At 40.9% G+C, this 22,434-nt stretch overlaps 1 protein-coding gene across 3 annotated transcripts in view; it reads left to right on the plus strand.

Moving 5' to 3' along the window:
* Alpha-man-iib (alpha-Mannosidase class II b) overlaps positions 1 to 22,434 on the plus strand; it is a 146,256-nt gene that overhangs the window by 116,967 nt on the left and 6,855 nt on the right. For all 3 annotated transcript variants that reach the window (XM_077421651.1, XM_077421642.1, XM_077421661.1), the window contains exons 4-6: positions 4,392 to 4,564; positions 7,434 to 7,567; positions 21,733 to 22,201. In XM_077421651.1, the coding sequence (XP_077277777.1) occupies positions 4,392 to 4,564; positions 7,434 to 7,567; positions 21,733 to 22,201 (776 nt within the window). The remainder of the gene's footprint in view (positions 1 to 4,391; positions 4,565 to 7,433; positions 7,568 to 21,732; positions 22,202 to 22,434) is intronic.

Below are 22,434 nucleotides of genomic sequence, written 5' to 3' on the forward strand. Positions count from 1 at the left end.
AAAAATTCCGAAAAAGTAATCTCATTCTCAGGCGTCTAAGGTGGCCTAAACCCGTTAAGGATCGTCGCCGCTTGCGTTGGATCGCGAAACTTTACGGTTCTCGTATACCTCCCGCTTATCGATATTACCTTTTCGCCATCGTGCTTATTTTCCCGTCGCTTCCGTCGCGTCGTGCAGAGAGGAATGAAGAAATAGATCCGGACGATCTAGATGACGATCGCGGCGCGGGTTTCCAATTTGAAAGTCTGATCGTCTTACTCTAGGAGGATCATCCTGATCGTCCGGTAAGTCCAGCCGGTCCAGCCGACTTCTCTCGCGCGCCGTTAGGATGCGGGGTATCGCGCTATCTCGCCGCCCCTCCGGTATTAATATTCGATGCCATTAACGGCGCAGCAATTGCTTCCACCGGCCCGAGACACGCTCCCTTACGCTTCAATCTGAATTCCAATTTGGTCCCCGCCCCGCGTTTGGGTATAATACCGGTGGCTGTGATTGCGCGCGAAGGCGAGGGCACTCCCGGTATACGCGCTCCATCTTCCCGTTCGGTGTCGCGGTTAAGGACGATAATAGCGATCCGAGCAAGTAGCTGGCGAAGTTACCGGCGAGGTGACAAAGTACACGGAGGGTTCGTGCGGAGCGAGTAAAGGGGATGAAGACGGTCTACCCCGCCCTATGCGCCACGCTGTGGGTGCGGTGGACCGGTATGAGAACAGGCGAGGGCAAAGGGCGTGGGAGGGTATATTAAAGGGGCGCTATGACCCGATGCGCTTGTCTCATGCATACCAATAAGCCCTGGCTGCTATGCGTCTCGTATGTAGCAGAGTATCCGCCTGCAGCTTGCCGACAACTTCGCTTATTTGTCCTGTGAAATAGATTCCGCGTCGCTCTTGGCCCTTGACTACGATCAAGATTACCCCGCCCGTTATATATACGATAGACATATTGTGAATATGCAGATTAAACTAAATTATTCGATCATTATTTGATCGTTTATTAAGCACTCTTTGTTAGCTAAATTTTTTTAAAGGCAAACACGCTTAAAAGTGAAGTTTGTATATATTTACAGAATTTAGAAGTGACAAATAATTACACATTTAGAAACAATTGAGCTTAGTACTATAAATTATATATAAAATTAAAAAAAAAATTTTAATAATTTTATAAAACAAATTTTTTTTCTAAAAGCTAAAAAATTGTTTTATAAAAAAAAATAAGGGAAGATAATGTATAAATCAAATAACGTATAGAAAACAAGTTAAGATTATAATAATTTATAATATAAATACATAAATAAATTAATAAATCTAATAATTATTATGGTTATAAATAGATAAAATATGATTATGTTACATTTTTAAACCCTAAATTAAATGACAAAAAATTTGATTAATGAAAAAATTAATGATTAAATAAATGAAATATTATTAATAATATGTGAAAATAATATTATCTTCTCGTGCAATTTATATTACAAATCCCTTCTAAATATTTCAACTATTGTCGATCGATGCGACATAAGATTTTATGATTTTGATTCCTGGTGAAAATATATTCGTTCTTTTCGGAGAACAAACATCGGATGGAAAATAATCTTCGGTAAACAATACGCCGGAAAATAATATTATCCATCGTCGTGGGGGGAGACAGACGCGACTGGCGGGATACGGCCGGCGCGGCGAAACGAATTTTGATTAACGAGAGAGCTTTCGCAAATTCGGGAGCGCGTTCCGCGCGAAAGAACGCTCCAATTTGTCCGCGTAGTGAGCGCGAAATGAAATTAAGGCAGACGCGAATTTGATCAGCGGCGCGGCGGCGGTGACCAGAGCCCGAAATCTCGGTGAAAACGCAGCGCTCGGACGAAGCGCTCGCAGGGACGACGACTAATGACAGTTACCGCTGTGAGTTGATTCCCGCTTAAAAGATTTACGCCGCCTTGTGTAGCTTGCAAATCAAATATCCGACTGGCTTCACTAAAAGTACTTACGTTCACGAACGAAAAACCGAAGCGTCTATATTTACCCTTTCGAGATCATCTAGACTGCATTTTTAAAATCTATACGTAAAAGAGTTAGAATTTTTTTATTGGGCATCAGAAAAATGTAATACAATTATATTACATTATATTACATTATTTAGATATGTTAAGATGTGTCATTGCAATTTGCACATGCAATTTATTGTCTCATAACATTTTATACTTTAATGTTTATTATTATTACATTTGCATAAATTAAAGATTATCCAATAACTGCGTGAAAATATAACAATATAATAATTTAACATTCACAAAAGATCGGATGGCTGTCGAAAATATTTTACATTTTCGGATTCACGCGATTCGAAGGAAGTACAAACTTGGAACTTCGGAGACATTATCATCCGGTGACGCGTCCTAAATTGCATAAATTCACCGTTGACAACACATAATAAATCGCGCGCATTGTGTCGAGCGCGACGTTGATGCGTCTCACGTCATTTGAATTATTAACTCGCTACAGCGGTATGTATATCAATTACGGGATATTGACATTATCGTCCCACTATTCCATATCGTTACAGAGAGAGAGAGAGAGAGAGAGAGAGAGGACAAGAGAGAGAAAGAGAGAGGAGACAGTTATTCCGAACGAGTTATCTATAGGATCGATCGAACTTATCGTGTACCTATTATCATGTACCTAATATCTACATGAAGCATTCCCCGTATGAATACGCAACGAAAGGCGATTGAGTCGGGTATCGATTATGAATTAGAAGATTACGCAATATCGTGGGGCTTTAACTGGAACGCGAATTAACTGTCGATGTGATCAGGTGAGATTACAACCAAAGGTAATCAGACGTCCTGTTTTCCACGTACCTACATCAAATTGTATCCTTAATTTATACAATCGGACGAAACTATCGTCGTAACAATTATCGTTTCCAACGAAGGGGAGCAAAACGTCGTGCCGCAGAAGCCGCGCTTTAGCTCGTATCCCGGCATCCCGCTCTCGCGGGATTTAAAAATCCGGTTGAGCTTTTAATTGCATTCCAGTGCGAAATATTAGCAACAAAGCGAGCAGCAATAAAATCGCGCGATGGCACACGCCCGCATAGTCGGGGTCCGTCGGGGGTGGGAGGGAAAAAAAAGGAATGTCATTCGCACTCCAATCCAAATATCGACACGTCGATACTCGAGACAGATTGAAACACTCTTTTTAAACGCTGCCGAGAGAGTGCGAATCACCACCAGAGGTAAACTAATAAATTCGCACAAATCGTCTCTGGGAGAGCTGCTGCAGGTCCATTCGTCGACTGCGAATGCAGATTAATAGTGATGAGACGGCAGTGTATCAATTACAGTGTCGTTATAACGTCGTCAAGCGTCGATGTCGATGTCGTCCCGGCTAATTAACGAATCTCCATGTTAGTAGGCTGTTACCGTCGAAAATCGAGATCGACTGGCTTGCATTACTCGGTAATAGATCACTTCGAAAGATTCTGATTAACGATGAACGCATCGATATACAGAACCTTGACGCCGTCTCTTCGGATTGTGGATTAAAGTTCTGTCCAACTGATCTTGCCTTTAGCGATTGATGAACAGCATAAACTAGCCATTAATTAATAAAAAAAAAAACGTTAAATCCATTAATAACAATTATTTTGTCTGAAAAATTAATGTTTTTTAATTACATTTTTGATTAATTTAAATAAAATCGAGTCGTAAATTATCACAAAGCACATTTCGAGATGTACTAATTCCTGCACATAATTATGTTAACGTGACATAAAAATCAGATTTTGATAAATATAATTAAAAATAATAAGGAATACTATAAATAGGACGATGCTTATATGTATATTTCGTCCATATTCCATATCATATTATACTAGCTTAAACTCTACCCGGCATTGCCCGGGATTATCACAAAGTGTCAAGGGAGTGAAATCAGGGGAAGGGGGTGGGGTTTCATGCTAGCCTGTATTTCCCACAGAGGTCTAGAGAGTAACTATGCAAAATTTGGTCCAGATTGGTCAAAGGGTTTATATAGGAGTTAATAGGGAATATACATACACACACACACATACAGCCATTCTATAGTTTATACAATAATATAGATATGTATAATATATATATATACTATATATGTATGTGTATATAAAGTAGTTTAATTCTCATGTAATTTGAGTCTAGTTTTATATGGAACATTTTTGAAATTATTTTTATTCGCTCGAATACAAGGAATTTCCAATTCGTTTTACAATTAATTATTACTTTTACCGAAGCTCTTCCGGCTGTATACTATTATATTTTATGAAAGGCAGCATTAACCTACACGTCCCAGCATGTTGCTATTTGTGGCACGTTTCTGATAAAACTCACGGTATCGCGTTTCTCTCTGTTGCAGGTTATCCTTGTGCCTCACAGTCACACCGATCCGGGATGGCTGAAGACGTTCGAGCAGTACTTCCACAGTTCCACGAGGAGCATCCTAAATAACATGGTCTCGAAGCTGCAGCAGTGGCCGAACATGACCTTTATCTGGAGCGAGGTTTCGTTCTTATCGCTATGGTGGGACAGGTGAGTGCGCATTCTATGTGCATACGCGATCAAGCGTTTTGCGATACTTGCGAATAAGAGAGAGGAAGAAAGCGCATCGGATACATCTCGTGTCAAAAAATATATCGCGAAATATAAATTCTATATAATATATTTATACAAAAGGAACGTATATAAACTTCTCTTTTTACATTTAAATTTAAAATATTGAAAGCTAGTATGATAATATAATATATAAATAGCTAAATATATAAAATATATATTTAATAATAAGTTTGATAAACATATAGAACAAGCAAAAATAAAAATTGAACAAGATTTTTGAAGCGACGTCCGGTAAATTTCCGATAAAGCGGCGTGCGAATTATTCTCGGAATTCGCGAGGCCTAATCAATATCGCTTTCCCGATCTAGCTCTCTTGGGGGATGATTCATTAATGCGAATGTTGGCCTCTGCGTTTGTAATTATAGATAAACACCGGTTAGTGCATTCGTGTGTTAAGTAAACTATGAGTTTTCTCGTAATCTCGCGAGCTTTTTTCGAAATTGTAAAATGTGGCTCGACGGAAAAGTGAGTGAGGATCGTATAGATGGAATGTCGAAAACTAACAGCCTCGCGTAATTGAATACACCTGGTAAAACTAGTTATCGCTAGTTAAACAAGACTTATCGTCTACCTTCGAACTTCGAAATTCGAACTTGCGACTCGCGCGATCGACGAGCTTCTTATATCGATGTTATTCTACTCTTTTGAGGACACGAAAGCTTCGAAACGGTCATTGGCTTTTGCGTTTCCAATTAAAGACAAACGTTTTGTGCGTCAGCATGTTAAACCGCAAGCTTCTCACACGCAAAAACGTCTCTCTCCGGAAATGGATTGTTGTAAAATAGGCCGAGAGGGAGGGAGGAGGGAAGGAGCCATAGTATCAGGGACTGGGATGGTGATGATTCTCTCGAACCATGCACTTGGCGCTTGAAAGAATGGAGCGGAAACCCGAGAACAACGGCGGGTGGCGCGCGGCGGTCCTTCTCTTCTTAACGAGCCGCGGAAAAGCCGTGGATGAAGTAGGAAAGACGGAGAAGTGTCACGAGTGGATTCCGAGAAAGAATGAGAGAGAAAGAGAGCGGGTAAAATGATAAGTTTCAGATGAGTTTCACCGGGGGAGCTCGCGCTTTCATTACTCTCTTCCAGTTGTTAGAGACAGAATGAGATCCCGCAGGTTTGCTCAAAAGTAATTTTTACTTGAGGATTTAGTCACCCTGCGGATCGATACAGTTTTATTGGATCACTGGGCAGAAACGGGAATGGAGATGCTTGCGAATTGTCGAGTACGAAGGAGCAGTCATTCCTCGTGAAAGAATAAGATGGTTATAATATATATATTACAATCGATTGAAAGTCTTAAGATGGAATGTACTTTCCATCGTATTGAATTAGGTATACTTTCGTACATTTGAAACGTATTTTTGATCTAAATAGCTCTAACTTTATATATATTAGATTGTATTATATATTTCTTATTTTACTTCTTTATGTTTTTCTTTATATTTAATTTTCGCTAAATCGATATACCTACATATAATAATAGTTAAATTAATAACAAATAGTTATACTAACAATAAGATTAATAAAGACCTATTGATACTAAGATTATCTAAAAGATTTGCATAAATAATTATAATTTACATGCATTCTTTAAATAAACGTTTGTTAAAAATAATTATATTCTTTCTTTTGGAATTATTACATACGCTACAGAAAATTTTATTTTCATGGAATCTGAAATCAAATTTGATCTATTTTTTAGTAAAAATTGATGAAGTTTTACATTACAATTAAAAATTACAGTCTACGACAGAGAATTTCTTTTAATAAATTTTATAAAATTATTATATTTTGTATCATTTTTAAAAAACAGACATGGGTAGTTTAGAATGTTATTGTGTGTTTTATTTCGAAATTTTATCGTTGAAATTTTGTGTAACCAATCAGACCGATTGGTTACACCGATATGCGCCGAAGCCCTGAGAACATAAAACGCCAGAAAATTGTATCGACATTGGACGTACATAAAAAATTTATTACATGGTGGCGGTGCAGTTTAAACAGACCCACGTCGAGGAAAGCTCATCCTCAAAACGCCCCAGTTTGGCCTGGGCGTAACCACCTTAGCTTTAGCGACCTTAAACCAACCTACTAGCCACCTGGGAAAACAGAGAGAGAGAGAGAGAGAGAGAGAGAGAGAGAGAGAGAGAGAGAGAGAGAGAGAGAGAGAGAGAGAGAGAGAGACATATAGCAGGTGGAATCCGTGGCGGCTTTATGGCTGACATAAACGACGTAATGTGGAAACCACCTTCGAATAAGGAAGGATATGTAGGTCGTACATAACACTCGGACGCACAAATCACGTAAATCCTAACTGGCTGAAACGCGACGGCGCGGCGCGGCACGGCGGCTGCGATAAATATGATTTGCAACCCGAATTGTGTGATAGCTAGTATAAAACAAACGCGAATCAGGACGCAAGCCATGCGAGAAATTCGACATTGATCCAAAGTCGAACTGGGATTGATCATTTACGCTGGAGAACGATTATTTGCGCAATACACACGCGCATCAACTTCACTTACTCGTTGAGCGCTAAATTTAGAATCGATTTTTCAAGCCAGAATTAAGCATAGTGTTTGTACTTTTTTCAATTTTATGTCGAATTAGCAGATTAGCACGTATGATATTACATTCTTTTCTTATATTCTATTTTTTTCTAATAGTTGTACCTATTTAATTCTTCAAGACTTGAAAAGTGTTCTTTCGTGGTTATCTTTGAAAGGTTCGATTCCATTTTTTCAAACTCACATTTATTTTCTCTTATCACAAGTTTCATTTTCAGTGCTCATCCGACAAAGAAGATGGTCATAAAAAGATTGGTCAAAGACGGTCGACTGGAAATGACTACCGGAGGCTGGGTCATGACTGATGAAGCAACTTCTCACATTTACGCTATGCTGGATCAGCTCATTGAAGGTAAGTAGGAAAAAACGTATATTTTAATATCGTCGACATTTCGATACATTAAATTAGAAATCATAAATATTTGTTGTAACGTATTTTCACGTTTAAATTGCTAAATTTCTAATAAAGAAAGAAAAAGTAGATCGATATAAAGATAAAACTCGAGATTTTAATTCACACGAAGTAATGTTAATTTATATACATTCAAACTTATTGAATTTATTTTTTGGCGATTTTAAAAGCTCTGATACAACATTAATTATAATAATTAATAAAGAGAAAACCGATATATAACTTAAAATTCGCGTTAGACAGTGAAAAGTCAAGAAACGTGTTGAGCAAATATGAAATGTCAAATTTTAATATTAATTTCATTTTTCTTAATTATTATGTCGAGCATATTATATAATAGAAAATATCAAATGTATAAATATTAATATTTTAATTTAACGCCAAGATACGAACATAAAACGTAAAAAAAAACCCGCTGACTTCCGAGCCGCCATAAAAAGAGCTCCATAAAAACGCTAACGGAAACGCGATGAAGGATCCAACATGACGAGAAAGGATGTTCTCTTCCTTCCGACGCTATAAAAATCAGCCAGCGCGTTTTAAAACACTATCGACAACCAAAAGGACGTCGGAATTCCGGCGACCAGTAGATAGCTAGGTAGGATATCCCTGTCGTTTGCTAGCCAAGTGTCGGCCGGCAGGAAGCAATAAGGATCGCCAACGATGCACTGCGCGAAAAGGAGAAGATTCGAGTGGATGGAAAGGATTTCTCCCGTCCTGCCACGCGGCAGGACTACGAGAAGGTGGAGGAGGAGGAGGGAGAGAGTAATAAGGCGGCGGGTGCAAGCGGATTTCTCAACGGAAAATTGCTCTCCGCGTCGTCGTCGTCATCGTCTCCGTCGTCCTCTCGGAAAGCCGTCTGATTACGACCTCCTCCTCCTCCTCCTCCTCCACAACCACCACCACCACCACCACTTCCTCTTTCTCGCAATGAAGGGAAAAGGATCCTTCTCGCTCTCGCTCGGTTTAATGTTACCGCGAAAGATTTTACCGCCCTCGTGCTGGAAATTTCAGTCGGCGTTGATTACCTTTCCACAGGGCTCGCTCTCGCGTGGTGCTGTGTATCGCCGGGATATCATGCACGACGTGGAATGGCCCACTCTCGCTACGTGGGGAAGGGACGGTAATAACTATTATCGTACATATGTCGCATAGCTGCGGCAGGATTATTCCTAATGTTTGCTGGGTATACCACGTGTGCCCGTTCTCCCCGAATGTAGCGCAGTCGGGTCAGGCGTACCGTGACCTGGCGCAACATGGAATACGCGGGGTGGCAGTCTCGAGCAGTTCAACGTTGGAAAACGCGATATAGGAAAAGGCTGCAAAAAGGCGCCGAAAAGAATAAGCTCGGATAGAATTGCTCTCGCGCGATTATTAAAAAGCAAGTCAAGCGAAAAGGAGACTCGTTAATTTAATTCCGTATCTCTCAATTATAATCAATTGAATTCGACATTGGTGCTAATTAGTTCGTCTGTATTGGTTTGTGTGAAGTATTATGCAAAAAAAGAACATAAATATAAGTGGCATCTTGAGTCTTTTTAACGTTATTTGTTATAGAAAATCGTTTTCAGAAAAAGAAAAGATAATTTTCTAAAATTTTACGGTTCTCTACAAAAGATAGAAAAGTTTTAATTATCTTGAATGTAATCCAGACAATCTACATCTATATTATCGGAATGTATTTAATAATTGAGACGTAAATACAACGAGGGTGAAAATTAGACATCCAATTTTGTGAAAGCTCATTTTCGACTTCAATTATCTCTTCGTACCGAATTTTCATTTCCCGCTTTTGAAAAGGAACATTTTCCGTTCGTTATATATAATTTCGAAATAATTTTATATATATACGGTGACAGTGGTAAATATAAATTTACGACAAACGTTGGAACATTTCGTGCAATTTTGTGGAGCGGCGTGGTCCACCTCGGCAACCGCGTTTAATTGTCACTCCCTCAGCATCAAAAGCCCGACGTTTCAGCAAACAATTATTGTCGCCGCATATCTCTTGCTTCCGAACGATCCAAATTCGCCGCGCCACGCGCGCATATGTATATACGTAATAACGCGACGTAGGACACGGCGTGCGGCGCGAAATTTCCGCGAGCCACGTATGTACGATCATTAATAGCGGATGAAGGGGGTGTAACAACAAAACGTACAGCATGTTATGACCTGTCGCGTCGCGCGGTTTCCACGCGCGCGAAACGCGTGCACAAGTGAGGGAGGACAGACGAGAGTCCTCGAGCCGCGCGGCAGCGCGCCCGGTCGCGCGTCGGTCGCCCGCGCTCGCCCGAATAATAAGTACATTCGCTCGCTCTTGTGTTCGCGCGTCCGCACGAAATAATTGTCGTCGCGCGGATGATGCGGATCTAACAGCTTGTTTTTGCACAGCCGGTGTATTCATCGCCGTCGCGGCGCAAAAACCGAATCTCCATTGTTGTGTGCGCGGTGCGGCCATATTGGATTCTTACTATCGAGGCGAGGAAAACACCTAATTTTAAGTTGCGGTATTTTCCGAAATAAAAAGACATTTCAATAAAAAATCACGACAGATCGTTTCAGCACATTTCAAAAATTGACCGGATACTATCCTTTTCCCTCGACAATAAACAAACAGCCATAAAACGAAGCCTAAACATACGGAAAACAATCCGTTTTCCGACTATCGAAAGGAGTGGTGAATGTTCCTTCCGCATATATATTTCTTGCAAATCTTGCCATCCGGTCAATTTCACGAGTTTCACAAATACGTTAAACGTTAGAGCACAAGTACAGAGCGAATAATAAAGAAATATACCGCAACTTAAAATGAGATTGTCAACGTGTCACGAGACAGAATTCTCCATTGGAGAGAGTGAGAGGAGAGAGTTCTTATTTCTGCCGTCAACGCAGAGTTCTCGGCTCAGGGACCAGGAGCCTTAATAGCGCCTCCTCCTCGCGTAACGAGAAACGCGAAAATTTCCTTTTATCTCCATATTAAACTCGTAGAGTTTCGCCAACGCGAAATTTTTCGGTAACGCATACGCGTGCTTTTTGTTGCTCCAGCCTTTGATGAATTCGGACGCGTTATATCTTTGAGATATTGCCCCCCCCCATTTATTCGTTCGTATTCGCAAAATATGTATCCCGCAAATGTTGCAGCATGGAATAAAACAAATATAATATAACAAAAGAGAGGTTCGAGATTATCAAAGATTACTAAAATGTTCATTTCGAAATGTTGATCGGGTATACATGTATATATTTCTCCTATTTTAGTTTTATTGCACCAATTATTTCGTGTTTCGAGATCTCAGAAACCCATGATCAAATATTTTGCAAACCGCATCGATTGCTCGAAGATTCTTCATCGTAGTAGCATTTATAAACGGAATTGTCGGATTAAGACCAAAGCGCACGAATTATGTAACGTCCAATGTCGCGATGCGGGGGAATGCGCGTCGGTCGGTCGCACAATGGTGATTTCGCGGGCGCGCGCGGACATTTGCGATTTTGCCGTGGCGCCGGCATTAAATTGAAATAATGCCGCTCAGGTATATTAACTCCTAATTATCGGGCCACTGAATATGTATGGCGCGACGCGCGTTCGCGCCTAGAACGTTAAATCGCCCAAGTTCGGCGCGGCCACCGTTAACGACTGTCGCGCACTAAACTGCCGGTGTATTGGACTCGATATTATCGTACACGCGTGTATTTTCGGAGGGACGCATTACACCGACGAACAGTCGCATCGACGCAAACATTCGGCGTTGATATTCGCGATTACGTAGACGGTGCGTCCCGCTGTAAACACGAAAGTCCGGCGTGCTATCGTCAATTTGCCGCGAGTGTGCATAAACCGCGCATAAATCGCCATGCATTAATCGACGAAAATGCAAACAACGTCCGCGTGCGCGCGATTACGATTAATGTATTAACATAACTGTAGTTTGTATATCACGGATCAATAGTCGCGCCAGCACTTCTTTGAACTTGAAAGATTGTTCGATGACATGTAGGGGAGACCGGGGCTCGTTGGCACAAGAGGCAAGTTGGCAATGCGTTCCGTTTATATATTTATAGCGAAAGAAACAATGGAAAAGTTATCACAAAATATTTCTTATACGACATAGGTACTTTTCACAAAGTTTTATTTTAATCAGACAAGTATTACAATAGAAAAAGAGAAAAGTCTGATTCAAGAGGTGACAAGTAAATTTTCGAGCGTTTCAAAATATCGTATTAATATATTCTTCAGCTTGAGAGAAGTAAATCAAAGTGACGTATCATTAGTTAAAAGAAAAGTTTCTGTTGCTATACGACATGTTATTTTGACTAACAATAGTAATTTATTGTAATAATAAAACGACTGAAATAAAACGTATGTAGGGATAGGGTATGTTGGCTCATATCGAGACACGCTTAGCTTAACTTGTCGTTGCCGTGCGCGTGAGACCTGTTTGAGCATGTGATTTACTATCTACAATGCTGATAGAAGCTAAATATATATTTATATTAATATTATTATGATGAAGAAAGCGCTACATCTAAAATAGTTCACAATTATTTTTCTGCAACAACGTTTTGATATTCGATCGTTACAAAATAACTTTAAAAGATACAATCTTTATCAAGAAGTACGTATGTGTTACCCGTTTTGTGTTTCTATTACGTATTCATTAATTTAACGTGGACTTTTGTCGCATAGCCAACTTACCCTACTATTGGGGAAAGTTGGCCACAATGCAGCATGTTCGTATTTCATTTATTACAAAGAAACTATATGGTATACAGGAGCGTTCCTAGCATGAAAATATGTAAAGAAAGGTTCTCTCTATCATATTAGTACTGTTTAATCATGATAATAAGTTGTATAAAAACTCAAATGGCGAAATTGTAAAAACGGTGCCAACGAGCCCCGGTCTCCCCTAACGTCATTTTTAGATATCTTTATCTTATTTCAATATTACGATTGCAAGCTTCGTAGACTTTTAATCTCATCGGAAATCTGTTACGGATATTGAAGAAATTAAAAATTAATCTGATGTACAAACGTGTAACAACATCGAATGTGCTTTAGAAAAAAAATTTGGTTTAAAATATAAAATATTCTTTGAAAAACCGAGAATTAAAATTTTATATAACTAGAAGTAATATTTTTACGTGCATGGTATTTACAAAATATTTATTTGTTATACATCAAAATATAATGCATAATACAATATTTCTTATAAAATTATTAAATTATATGTACATTATACAAGACTGTAGGTACAATTATAAATTATTATGAGTTATTATTTATTATAAATATATTAATATTAATATTTTATATTCATTTTTTAATTATTTGTATTATAAAATAACATAAATGATTAGAAAAGGCTGTTCATCGATGAGATTCTCAAGTATCCAAATTAATTGTTTCATTTCATGAAGCAACATCGCTTGAACGTTCGGTTGTCGCTTGGGCCGGTGTCACATTAAATCCCATTTCTCGCCTTCTTCTGGTCCAGAAAATTAATCTCTGGCTCTCTGCGCGAGCAGGCATTCAGGCGATATGCTTCGAAGAGGCAGCCTACCGTCTTAGACCGGGGCTCCCGTTTCCTCGCTCGAGTTTCACGGCGCGCGAACAAAGGAACGATCTTTTAATAAACGACGACCGAGTATAATCCTGCGAGCGGCGATAACATCGAAGCGGAACGAAGCCCTGGCCGGTCGTCTCTTTAGACTGCACGGCTCTCTCGCGCGCCGATCATCGTCGGCGTTCCTCTCGCTTTTAGACAGGCTTCTGGAAGATCCCGTCGCTAATATCGCGCGGGATAAAAGCGTTTACGGGCTACGTCGTATCCCGAAGGCTTCATATTTCCCCCCGGGCTCGCATTCTGTTTTCGCATTCTGTTTCGCTTCGTGTCCCAAATATAACGTGTACGTCGGGCATATAGGGTGCCGTAATATAGATCTTAATACGGAGGTACCCCCGAGGAAGTTGTAACGGAAAGAGGTGCCGTCGTCGTCCGATTGAATTCGCGTCGGTAGTCTTTCCGAATACGATCGTCACCGTCGGCGAATTGATTTTTATCGCCGACGAAACAACCCTCTTCTCGATATAGCGGAGAACATTCGTTTAATGGCCGGGCTTCGTCGTGGACCGCCCATCGGGATCTGCCGCGCATCGATGTTATATTTGCATCGAAATAGTACGCGACAGCAGCACGCGCGATATACCGCGACTGTTCTGTTTTCTCGAATTCCGAAATACGCCAATTTCCGGAAAGCCATGCACCGGTGCGAGTCCCCGCGGTGATCTCACGATGCATGTGACACGTCACGTTGCGCAGTGGTATGAACGCGGTTTGCATGTTTTTCTGCTAATAATTAACGCGCCTGTTTAAACATAATTTTTGCCGGCAAGAAGACACGTTTTCACTTCTCTCGCGACATTGCGACTTCGAATATATTCGTCGGGACATCCTGCGGCTCCGGATATCTCTCTGCGGAAGAGAATACTCAAAAATTGGAAGCTTTTCGCCCGCCCACCTCGGCACCGCTGCGCGTGAATGTGGAAGTTATTGCGGCCGCGTCGTTGTTATTATTGTGGAACAGCTATTGTTCCACGGGGCTATACAGAATAGTTACGGTTATGGTTCTCGACTAGACTGAAGAGCACTTTGACCGAGAGAGCAGCTAGTTACAGACGTTTTCGTCGCCGGTCGCGCTCGTCGGGCGCGCCTCGCCTCGTCTCGCCTCGTAACCGCTCGCGGAACGAGCTCGGAATTTCCATCGTTAAAAAGATAGAGCCTTATTTCGCTACTCGAGACGAAGAGTATACGATAAACGTGGCATGCCTATTTCGCAAAGACGGGAGCGAGTCACGTTTCCAAACGATGTCTATACTTCAATGAATATATTAATTAATTCGACGTAGCGATTTAACGAGCCCAAAATGCATGCGTGATTGTAAAAATTAATTTAGTTAAGGAATTTTCCAAAACTGGCCGTATCCTTAAAGTAAACGAGACTCAAATGTACATAAGACATCAGAAAAATAGTTTTAAAAAAAGTTTCAGAGTTGATCTTTCTATGGTATAAAAAGAACGTCGAAATATCAATATTTTTAAAATTATGTTTTCGTTGCGCAATATGCAAAAAGAATTGTCCAAGTGAACGCACTACTGTTATGGTTTCGAGTTTGTATTGACATCAAATACAATAAAGAACGGACGCAGCATGTAACGTGAGGGAAAAGTTTTACGTAAAAGTTATATAAAAAACAACCTGGGAAACTGCATACCTATACGAATGCGAAAATTATTACGCGAAGCATAATGCAGACGCATTATATATCGGATTAAAGCTTTTTTTTAGATGCATAAGCCTGAGGATAACAACGCGGGCATTTGCGAAAATATCGGAGTAACGCGGGAAGCGAAAGGTTTAAAAGGGGGAGAAAAGCTCCAAGAACAAAATGACGTGGGCGCGGGTTAAAAAAAAAAAGAGGAGCGACGAGACAATAGGCGGCGTTTGAGGGAGGGTGATTATCTAAGCGGAAAAAAAAGTGGAGAGACGTGCGTTACACGCGGAAAGGAAAGCGTCGTACGCCTGGAGGATCACAGGAGGGAAAGAGAGAAAGAGAGAGAAAAGATAGAGAGGGCGAAAAGTAGGCTAACGAGATCCTGCGGTATAGTCGGAAGACAATGGTACGCTTGTTCAACTTTTTGTTCCAACGCCTTCTTTGCTCTCGCCACCCTTCGGACGGACGACGGGGTGAGAGAAACAAGCCGCCAAGAAAAGGGGTCGGCCGTAATTAGATCTTCGAGTGTCGATCGCAATTGCAGTTGATCCGCCGAGACGGGAATGCAGAATGACGCTCGGAAGCGCAAAACGAGCGGATGTTGCGCGTAAAGTGTCTTGCTGCATTTATGGCTGCACACACATTTACGGCTCTAACTTTAGTCCACGATCCAACGTTAAATGTAATCGTTTAGAATTCACCTAAGGAAAAATTCAAGATAGAACTAGCGAACATTTGATATTTGATGCGCAAACAGATGATTAGGAATTACGATGCGTATATACATTCTAATATACATATCTCCGATACACGAATTATTGTTAGATGGAATAAAGATGGAAAAATAATGTAAAATAAGAAATTAAAATATAAAAAGGAAAGACCTTAATATAATGTATTTACGTAAAAAAAACATGGTACATCTGAGCTCGAAACATGTATACGACGGGGGAGAGCACGACTTCCTTCCTCTGTTTCTGCCCGGTGCATCCCGAATTGCACTTTTCCTTCCGCTTGATTAAATCCGATCGAGCTATCGAGCGAGATCGACGGCAGCGACAAGTTTTGCCGTCGTATAAAAGTCGCGTGCGCAACACATATACAACATATATACACACACATACGTGTACACAAGGTTTGCAGCGACGAAGAACTTTCCGAGCCATAAGTATTTCGCTCGAGAATTGCCATTGAGAAGGCCGGCGAGATCTTATTTCGGAATCGAGAGATCCCCGGGAGAGAAGCGACCGGTTGCTGTTGCACTCACAGGAGCGAGAGGATCGGGCCGGAGACTGGAAAAGGAAGAGAGACGATGAGACAATCCCGCGAGAGTTTGGACGACGCGTTCGATTGCTCCGAACTCTGTTCGAAACATGCCGGTGCCCCCGGAAATTTGAGAGAGAGAGAGAGAGAGAGAGAGAGAGAGAGAGAGAGAGAGAGAGAGAGAGAGAGAGAAAGAGAGAGAGAGCAGAGAACTTCGAGCATATAGAGAAGGTTTCGGAATAAGCTGGAGAACTCGGAATTTTGATACAAGTTACTTCATGAAATTTAAAACAAATAATCTCGAGGTGTATATTTAAATATAACTGTTTGAAGGAAAATTTCTTTCGAAAAGCTACCGTTGAATATAACAAAGTAAACGTACCACGTTGTGTTTCATATAAGATTCTATAAAAATAATATGATTCCGCACCAATGCACGTTCCGAGTATAGAATTATAAACGCGTTATTATTATCGCACAGATGAAAATTGGAATTAAATTGTACGTATCGATCGACGGCGCTGATTTTATATTCGTTTTTATCAGAGTGACCCGAGTGAACCGCGCGCGGCATTATGGATGGATCTCCTCCGCGCGCGTGGAATTATGCATTCGACCGCAACTGCATGCCGCAACAAATCGCGGACGTCACGCATGGCGAGCGGATCGGCATAATTTACGAGAGCCCGAACGCATCTCATTCCGATCGCACCTGTTCGATCAGAATGGCCGACTGATATACGGCCCCGGCCGGCCTGATTCGACGTAAGGACAATGGAAGCGATCGTATCATAATGGCGCATGGCGGGGTGTTTGCGATGGAAATCCGTTCCCCATGAATCATAAACACGACAAATTAATTATTCGCCTGTCTGTCTCATTTCGGATCCGAGCATCGCCCCGTCGCTGTCACTTACCCCCCTTGTATTCTAATTTAAATAAGTATATATTTATTTAGCCTAAATGTACACATGCATATAGTGGAAAACGTTCTCAACAAAAAATGACAACATTGATAACTTCGAGAGAGCTAAATTAAAAAATGCAGGACTGCAGTAAAACGATAAACGTTACTTATTATGGTTATTTATCCATGTTTGTTATATATTTATTTTTAAACAATCGTGTTTAACGTCATTCTCTCTACTTATTTTTCTTTTCAAAGTATCACATCTCTATTTATACTTTTTATTATGTCTGGTATTCTTCCCGTTCGCGTTATTCTTTTTACGCGGGTTTTGAAACTGCGGAACTAAAAACCAATCGTGAGACCGCAGACGTTTGCAGCAAAGCGAGAAATGTTTTCCCACAATCGAGACCCCGCGTATTCGATAACAGGGGAAAACAACGCGGATGGTCCAGATGGCCGTGCTGCGATGTCGGCTGTGAATCGCGGAGATAAACGCGAGCAATTCCCTCGCGACTCACCTGTAACACCCTGGAGGAACGATAATAACCGGAAGCGTATCGAGACGAGGTCCATTACCGGGCTGTCGCATCAGAATCTCTCTCGGTCGTTTTCGTCCGCCGATACCGACGCTGTAAATTAGTTGCAATTAGTGGGACACATGCACACAGGGATAATCCCGTGAATACCATTCGACAGGAAAAAATCTGTTAGTTTTCTCGCTTTGCGGCAAGCCCGCGGCATGTGTTTTAAATGTAAATTATTTAAAAGTCTGTCACACACAGTCTGTCTACAAAATCTTAATGCTGATCAATAATTTTGTATAGTATTGAAACGCGCAAAGAGAAATACGATACTTATCCTCGTATCTTTCTTATAGAGAGCAATCTAAAATTAGAAAGATTGCACATAGCTTTTTAAAGCCTGACGTTAAATTATTACACGATAGCGTCGGAAAATTGTTGAAAGTGGAGTGAGGGTAAACGGCAGCTGAAATGACGCGATAACGTTTAACGATACCAAATTATGGGTAATCTGATTCAAAGTGGGACTTGTATAATCACAAGTTCCAGCTGGGATTGCGGTCTGTCGATGCTAATTAATAGCGATTAATGAGCTCGGTCTGGCGAACTCCGCTGGGAAAAATGTAAGGCTCGTATACGGACCGCCGACGTAGCGGCTTCGGTGATTAGAACTCGGAACGAGAGCAACAAGTGGCGCACGATGTCTCTCATTATCGGCCAGTTATGGATATAGACTCTCGCCCCTTCTTTGTTTTATGGAGTGTTTGAAAATTTCACGGCGGCTTATCGCGATACGTCCGATCCGGACTGTTAATAATCGACGACAGACACGAGTGTGAAGGCCTTGCATTATTCACGCCAATAAATGCCGTCACGGTTCTTTCCCGACTATCTCGCCAGATTGGAATCTCATCTTGATATTTCAAAATCCATTCCACGCGGAAATTTGAAATAGAAGCATTAAAATATATACCCTGAAAATTTCGAAAAAAAAAGAGATCGAACGTTTTATACATATAACACATAATATTTTTTGTATAAATGGGAAATAGAAATGCGAATTATTCTTTTTAATTTCCATTTTGTTCGTTCGTTCGAGCATCGCGGACAAAAGAATTTATTTAAAAAAATACTGCTTTCTTCGAGCGTCTCGCGATAAAGTCGACATTTGAAATTCCACGGGAATCAAGTTGGAGCCAAAAAATTAGCACGTTGATTTACTCCGTGCAGCATATACCCCCGTATCTCACGTGGCATCTCGACATGCTGCACTTTCCCACTTGCACGTTCTACATCTCGGAGCGCCAGAACGTGACCGTAGCTTTTTCGTAAGTTCTTCTTCCTCATTCCTTTCCTTCTTTCTACAAACTTGAGAAACGTAGAGACGAAAAAAATATCTTAATGATATACGTTTATTTTCTAAAAAATTTCTTATCCTATACATATTATTATTTACTTCACGCGATTATACTTTTCCGTCATGATTCGACAAGCTTTTAGATTTCCTTCGAAAGGATTTAAGTTTTGCCGCGTTAATCAAATAGTTTTCTCATTTTTATTTGAGACTCGCGATCGCTGCACCTATATTCCGGGGAATACGCTTGCTTTTTCTAAAAAATAAACAAGATCGATTTCAGTCCTCTTAGAAAGTAATTCCCTCCCGATTATCCCGCGCTCGGATCCTCGCGGGAACGCAACACGGATTCAATACGTGAAAGAGAGACGCAATATCTTTGAGGAAGAGTTTCAACCCGCGTTGTAACCCGTGATAATTCCGTTAATGCACACATGTCGTGCAGCTCTAACGAGTTATAATCACTCGAGCACCGGCTGAGTACAGTTTAATGGTTTATTCCCCACATTAGGCACCCTTCTAGCCCCTCTTTCCCACCTTGGCTTCTATCCGCGTCCTCTCATCCGTCTCTCTCTTTCTCTTTCTCTCTCCCTCTCTCTCCTCCCTCTCTATATATCTTTTTCTCTATCTCCCTTTCTCTAGTTCTATGTCTCTCCTCCCTCCCCCCTCTTTCTCTCGCTCTCTCTCGCTACTTCCACAATAATGCGAGCTCCATCGGCGGGATAGCACGACGAACGCGCAATTTGCGGCCGAGCTCGCGAATAATTGATGCAATTTCCAGGTTGCAGAGCGAGCTGCGAATGACCCCGAGAATTTGGATTTTAGGTAGATTCACGAGATGTTCACGTCACAAAGTGAACATTAATATCCGCATACTTCCCCGAACAGTATTAAATCGCGCGAACAATGGAAACTTTTCTAAATACCCAGATTCCTATCTTCGTATTATACAGACGTTGAATAATTGCTAACTTCTGGAAAATCTCATTCGAATCCAATTTCATTCGAGTCAAATCATCAATTAATCAATTTTACTCTAAGCCAAACTCGCCTCGACGTAAGATATGATAATATTACAACAATATAAGGTATAACTTATACCAGAGAGACAGAGTTTTGTTCAAGTAACATTAATCCGTTTGATTTACGGACCGTACCGGTCGCGTGCCTCGCAGATATCATTTATCGTACTTGCTCACCCGTAACAATAATCATTCGCGAGATTACGCTAAAAACATCAGTCGAACGATAGTCAACGCTGATAACGTACACGACACCCCAGGCTTGTCACAACTGGACGGGGGTGGAGGGGGGGGGAGTAGGAGGATCCTTCTATTCCTATATATCTGTCGCCTAACTACCGCTGACTTCGCGGGGCTAATTCTATTAGCCTTCCCCCGGCGAGCCTATCCGTTCTCCGCTCGTGCGTTCCTGCGGGATTAATTTCGCGGCTTCGTTCGCCAACCACGCCGCAAGTTTCCGCGTCGCTTGGCCCTGCCCGGGCATGATCGACGACCCTCTTCCCAACCGCGGCGTCGCTAACTTTTTCGACGAGCCCGATGTTTCCCATCCGCTAATGGCGTATTCCTTTAATCGCGCATTTACCCTAACTCTCTTTATCCGACCGGCTCCGGTTTACTGACTTCTTCGTTTTAACTTTGGAGATACCTGCTTTATTATATATTTTATACCGTTTTTTTAATTAATTAATCGAATGTATCTATGTGGTCGTACCATTTAATTAATTATTTGTTAAACGTATAGGTAACATAAATTCTAAATTTTATAAATAACACATGAAGCTTGCGGAATTAAATCTTGTTAATAATAAAGATACATTTTCGTTGAACATGACCGAGGATTTTACGTCATCTCGATAATGTTTCGACTTTTTAATTGGTGATTTTAGCGATATATTATTTTATTGATTGACTTTATTATGTTGTTCGTTTAATATTTTGGTGCATGGACAAGTCAGTAAATTTACTTTTTCGGCGCGTATGTTCATCATAGTTCGAAGAATTGGAATATTCAGGACACGGAAACAGCGGATTAATCCGCGCATTATGAATATTTGATCGCATCGCGCAGAACGCGGCATGGATGAACTTTAAAAGGCTCTCCCCGATGCAAATTAATGCATGCCATAAAAAAGGCCGGGCAGACGTGGCTTTTGCGATACGCTATCCATAATTAAGTTGTAGATTAGTTTTAGGAGATTAAACGAAAATAAACTAAAGCCGTATGCGAATTAATATCGGATTCTGTTAGCGAACTAAAATTTCCACTTTAAACGACGAACTATACAAATACAAATAATTCAAAATAAAGTAATGAAAAAAAATATCTAATTTAGTGTTTAAAGATTTATGATGTCTTTTTATACGTGGGTCGTTTAAAAACGAATTTGAAATCTACAGTAGGAATTAATTTAACATTTTTCTTATTTTATCTAAAACACTATATAGTATTGCCTTTGCATTACGAGAAACCGATATTCTGTCTAGACGCTCCCTTGCAAGTATTCCAAAGAGTTAAAGCATTTTAATATAAAATCATAATAATACAAGGAGACACAAAAGAAATTACTATTTTTTCGAAATAATTCGAAATATTGGGTTTTTTTTTGTAGAACATTTTTAGCAAAATGCTTAATAATTAATAGCTACGACTAAAGCAGTGGCGATGAAACTATCGATTTCCTTTATCGATGTACTCTCTAGATACACTTCGCGTAGAAGCTGTATAGCTGTAAGAAAAGTTTCCTTTCCCAAACTTCAGGTCACCAGTGGCTGAAAACGAATCTCGACGTGATACCCGAGTCGGGCTGGTCCGTTGACCCGTTCGGCCACGGCAGCACCATACCGTACTTCCTCAGGGCCTCGGGCGCGTCCGGCACGGTCATCCAGAGGATACATTACGCGTGGAAGCAGTGGTTCGCTAAGAAGCAGTACGGCGACTTTGTCTGGCGACAGCCGTGGGATCGCGACGGCGCCGCCGACATGCTCACCCACAATCAGCCCTTCGACATCTACAACATCAAGCACTCGTGCGGCCCACATCCGCATGTCTGCCTCAACTTCGACTTCCGTAAGATACGCGGCGAGTACACCGAATACTCGGTCCGCGCCGTCGAGATCACGCCGAACAACGTCAAGCAGATGGCCGAGCTGTTACTGGAGCAGTACGCGAGAACCGGCTCGTTGTTCACTCACAACGTCGTGCTGATGCCGCTCGGCGATGACTTTAGGTTCGCATAACTTCGTTTTGAAAAACAGACCGTTCCCGGTTTCCACCTATTTACGTTTACAATTCTTTTTCACTGTTCCCTTAAATTTCTCTCCAATTTCGTATTTTTTTAATAACTTTATTGTTCCGGAAAAGAGACACGTGTATCCAACAAAGTTTTTCTTTACCTTCTAAGTTTGTAAAATATTGTTAACATACTTTAATTACAATTCGATAGACCAATGTTACTATTTT

Source organism: Temnothorax americanus, unplaced genomic scaffold (genome assembly GCF_048541705.1).
Source record: "Temnothorax americanus isolate GAGA-0224 unplaced genomic scaffold, ASM4854170v1 Scaffold11, whole genome shotgun sequence".
In the NCBI taxonomy this organism is placed as follows: domain Eukaryota; kingdom Metazoa; phylum Arthropoda; class Insecta; order Hymenoptera; family Formicidae; genus Temnothorax; species Temnothorax americanus.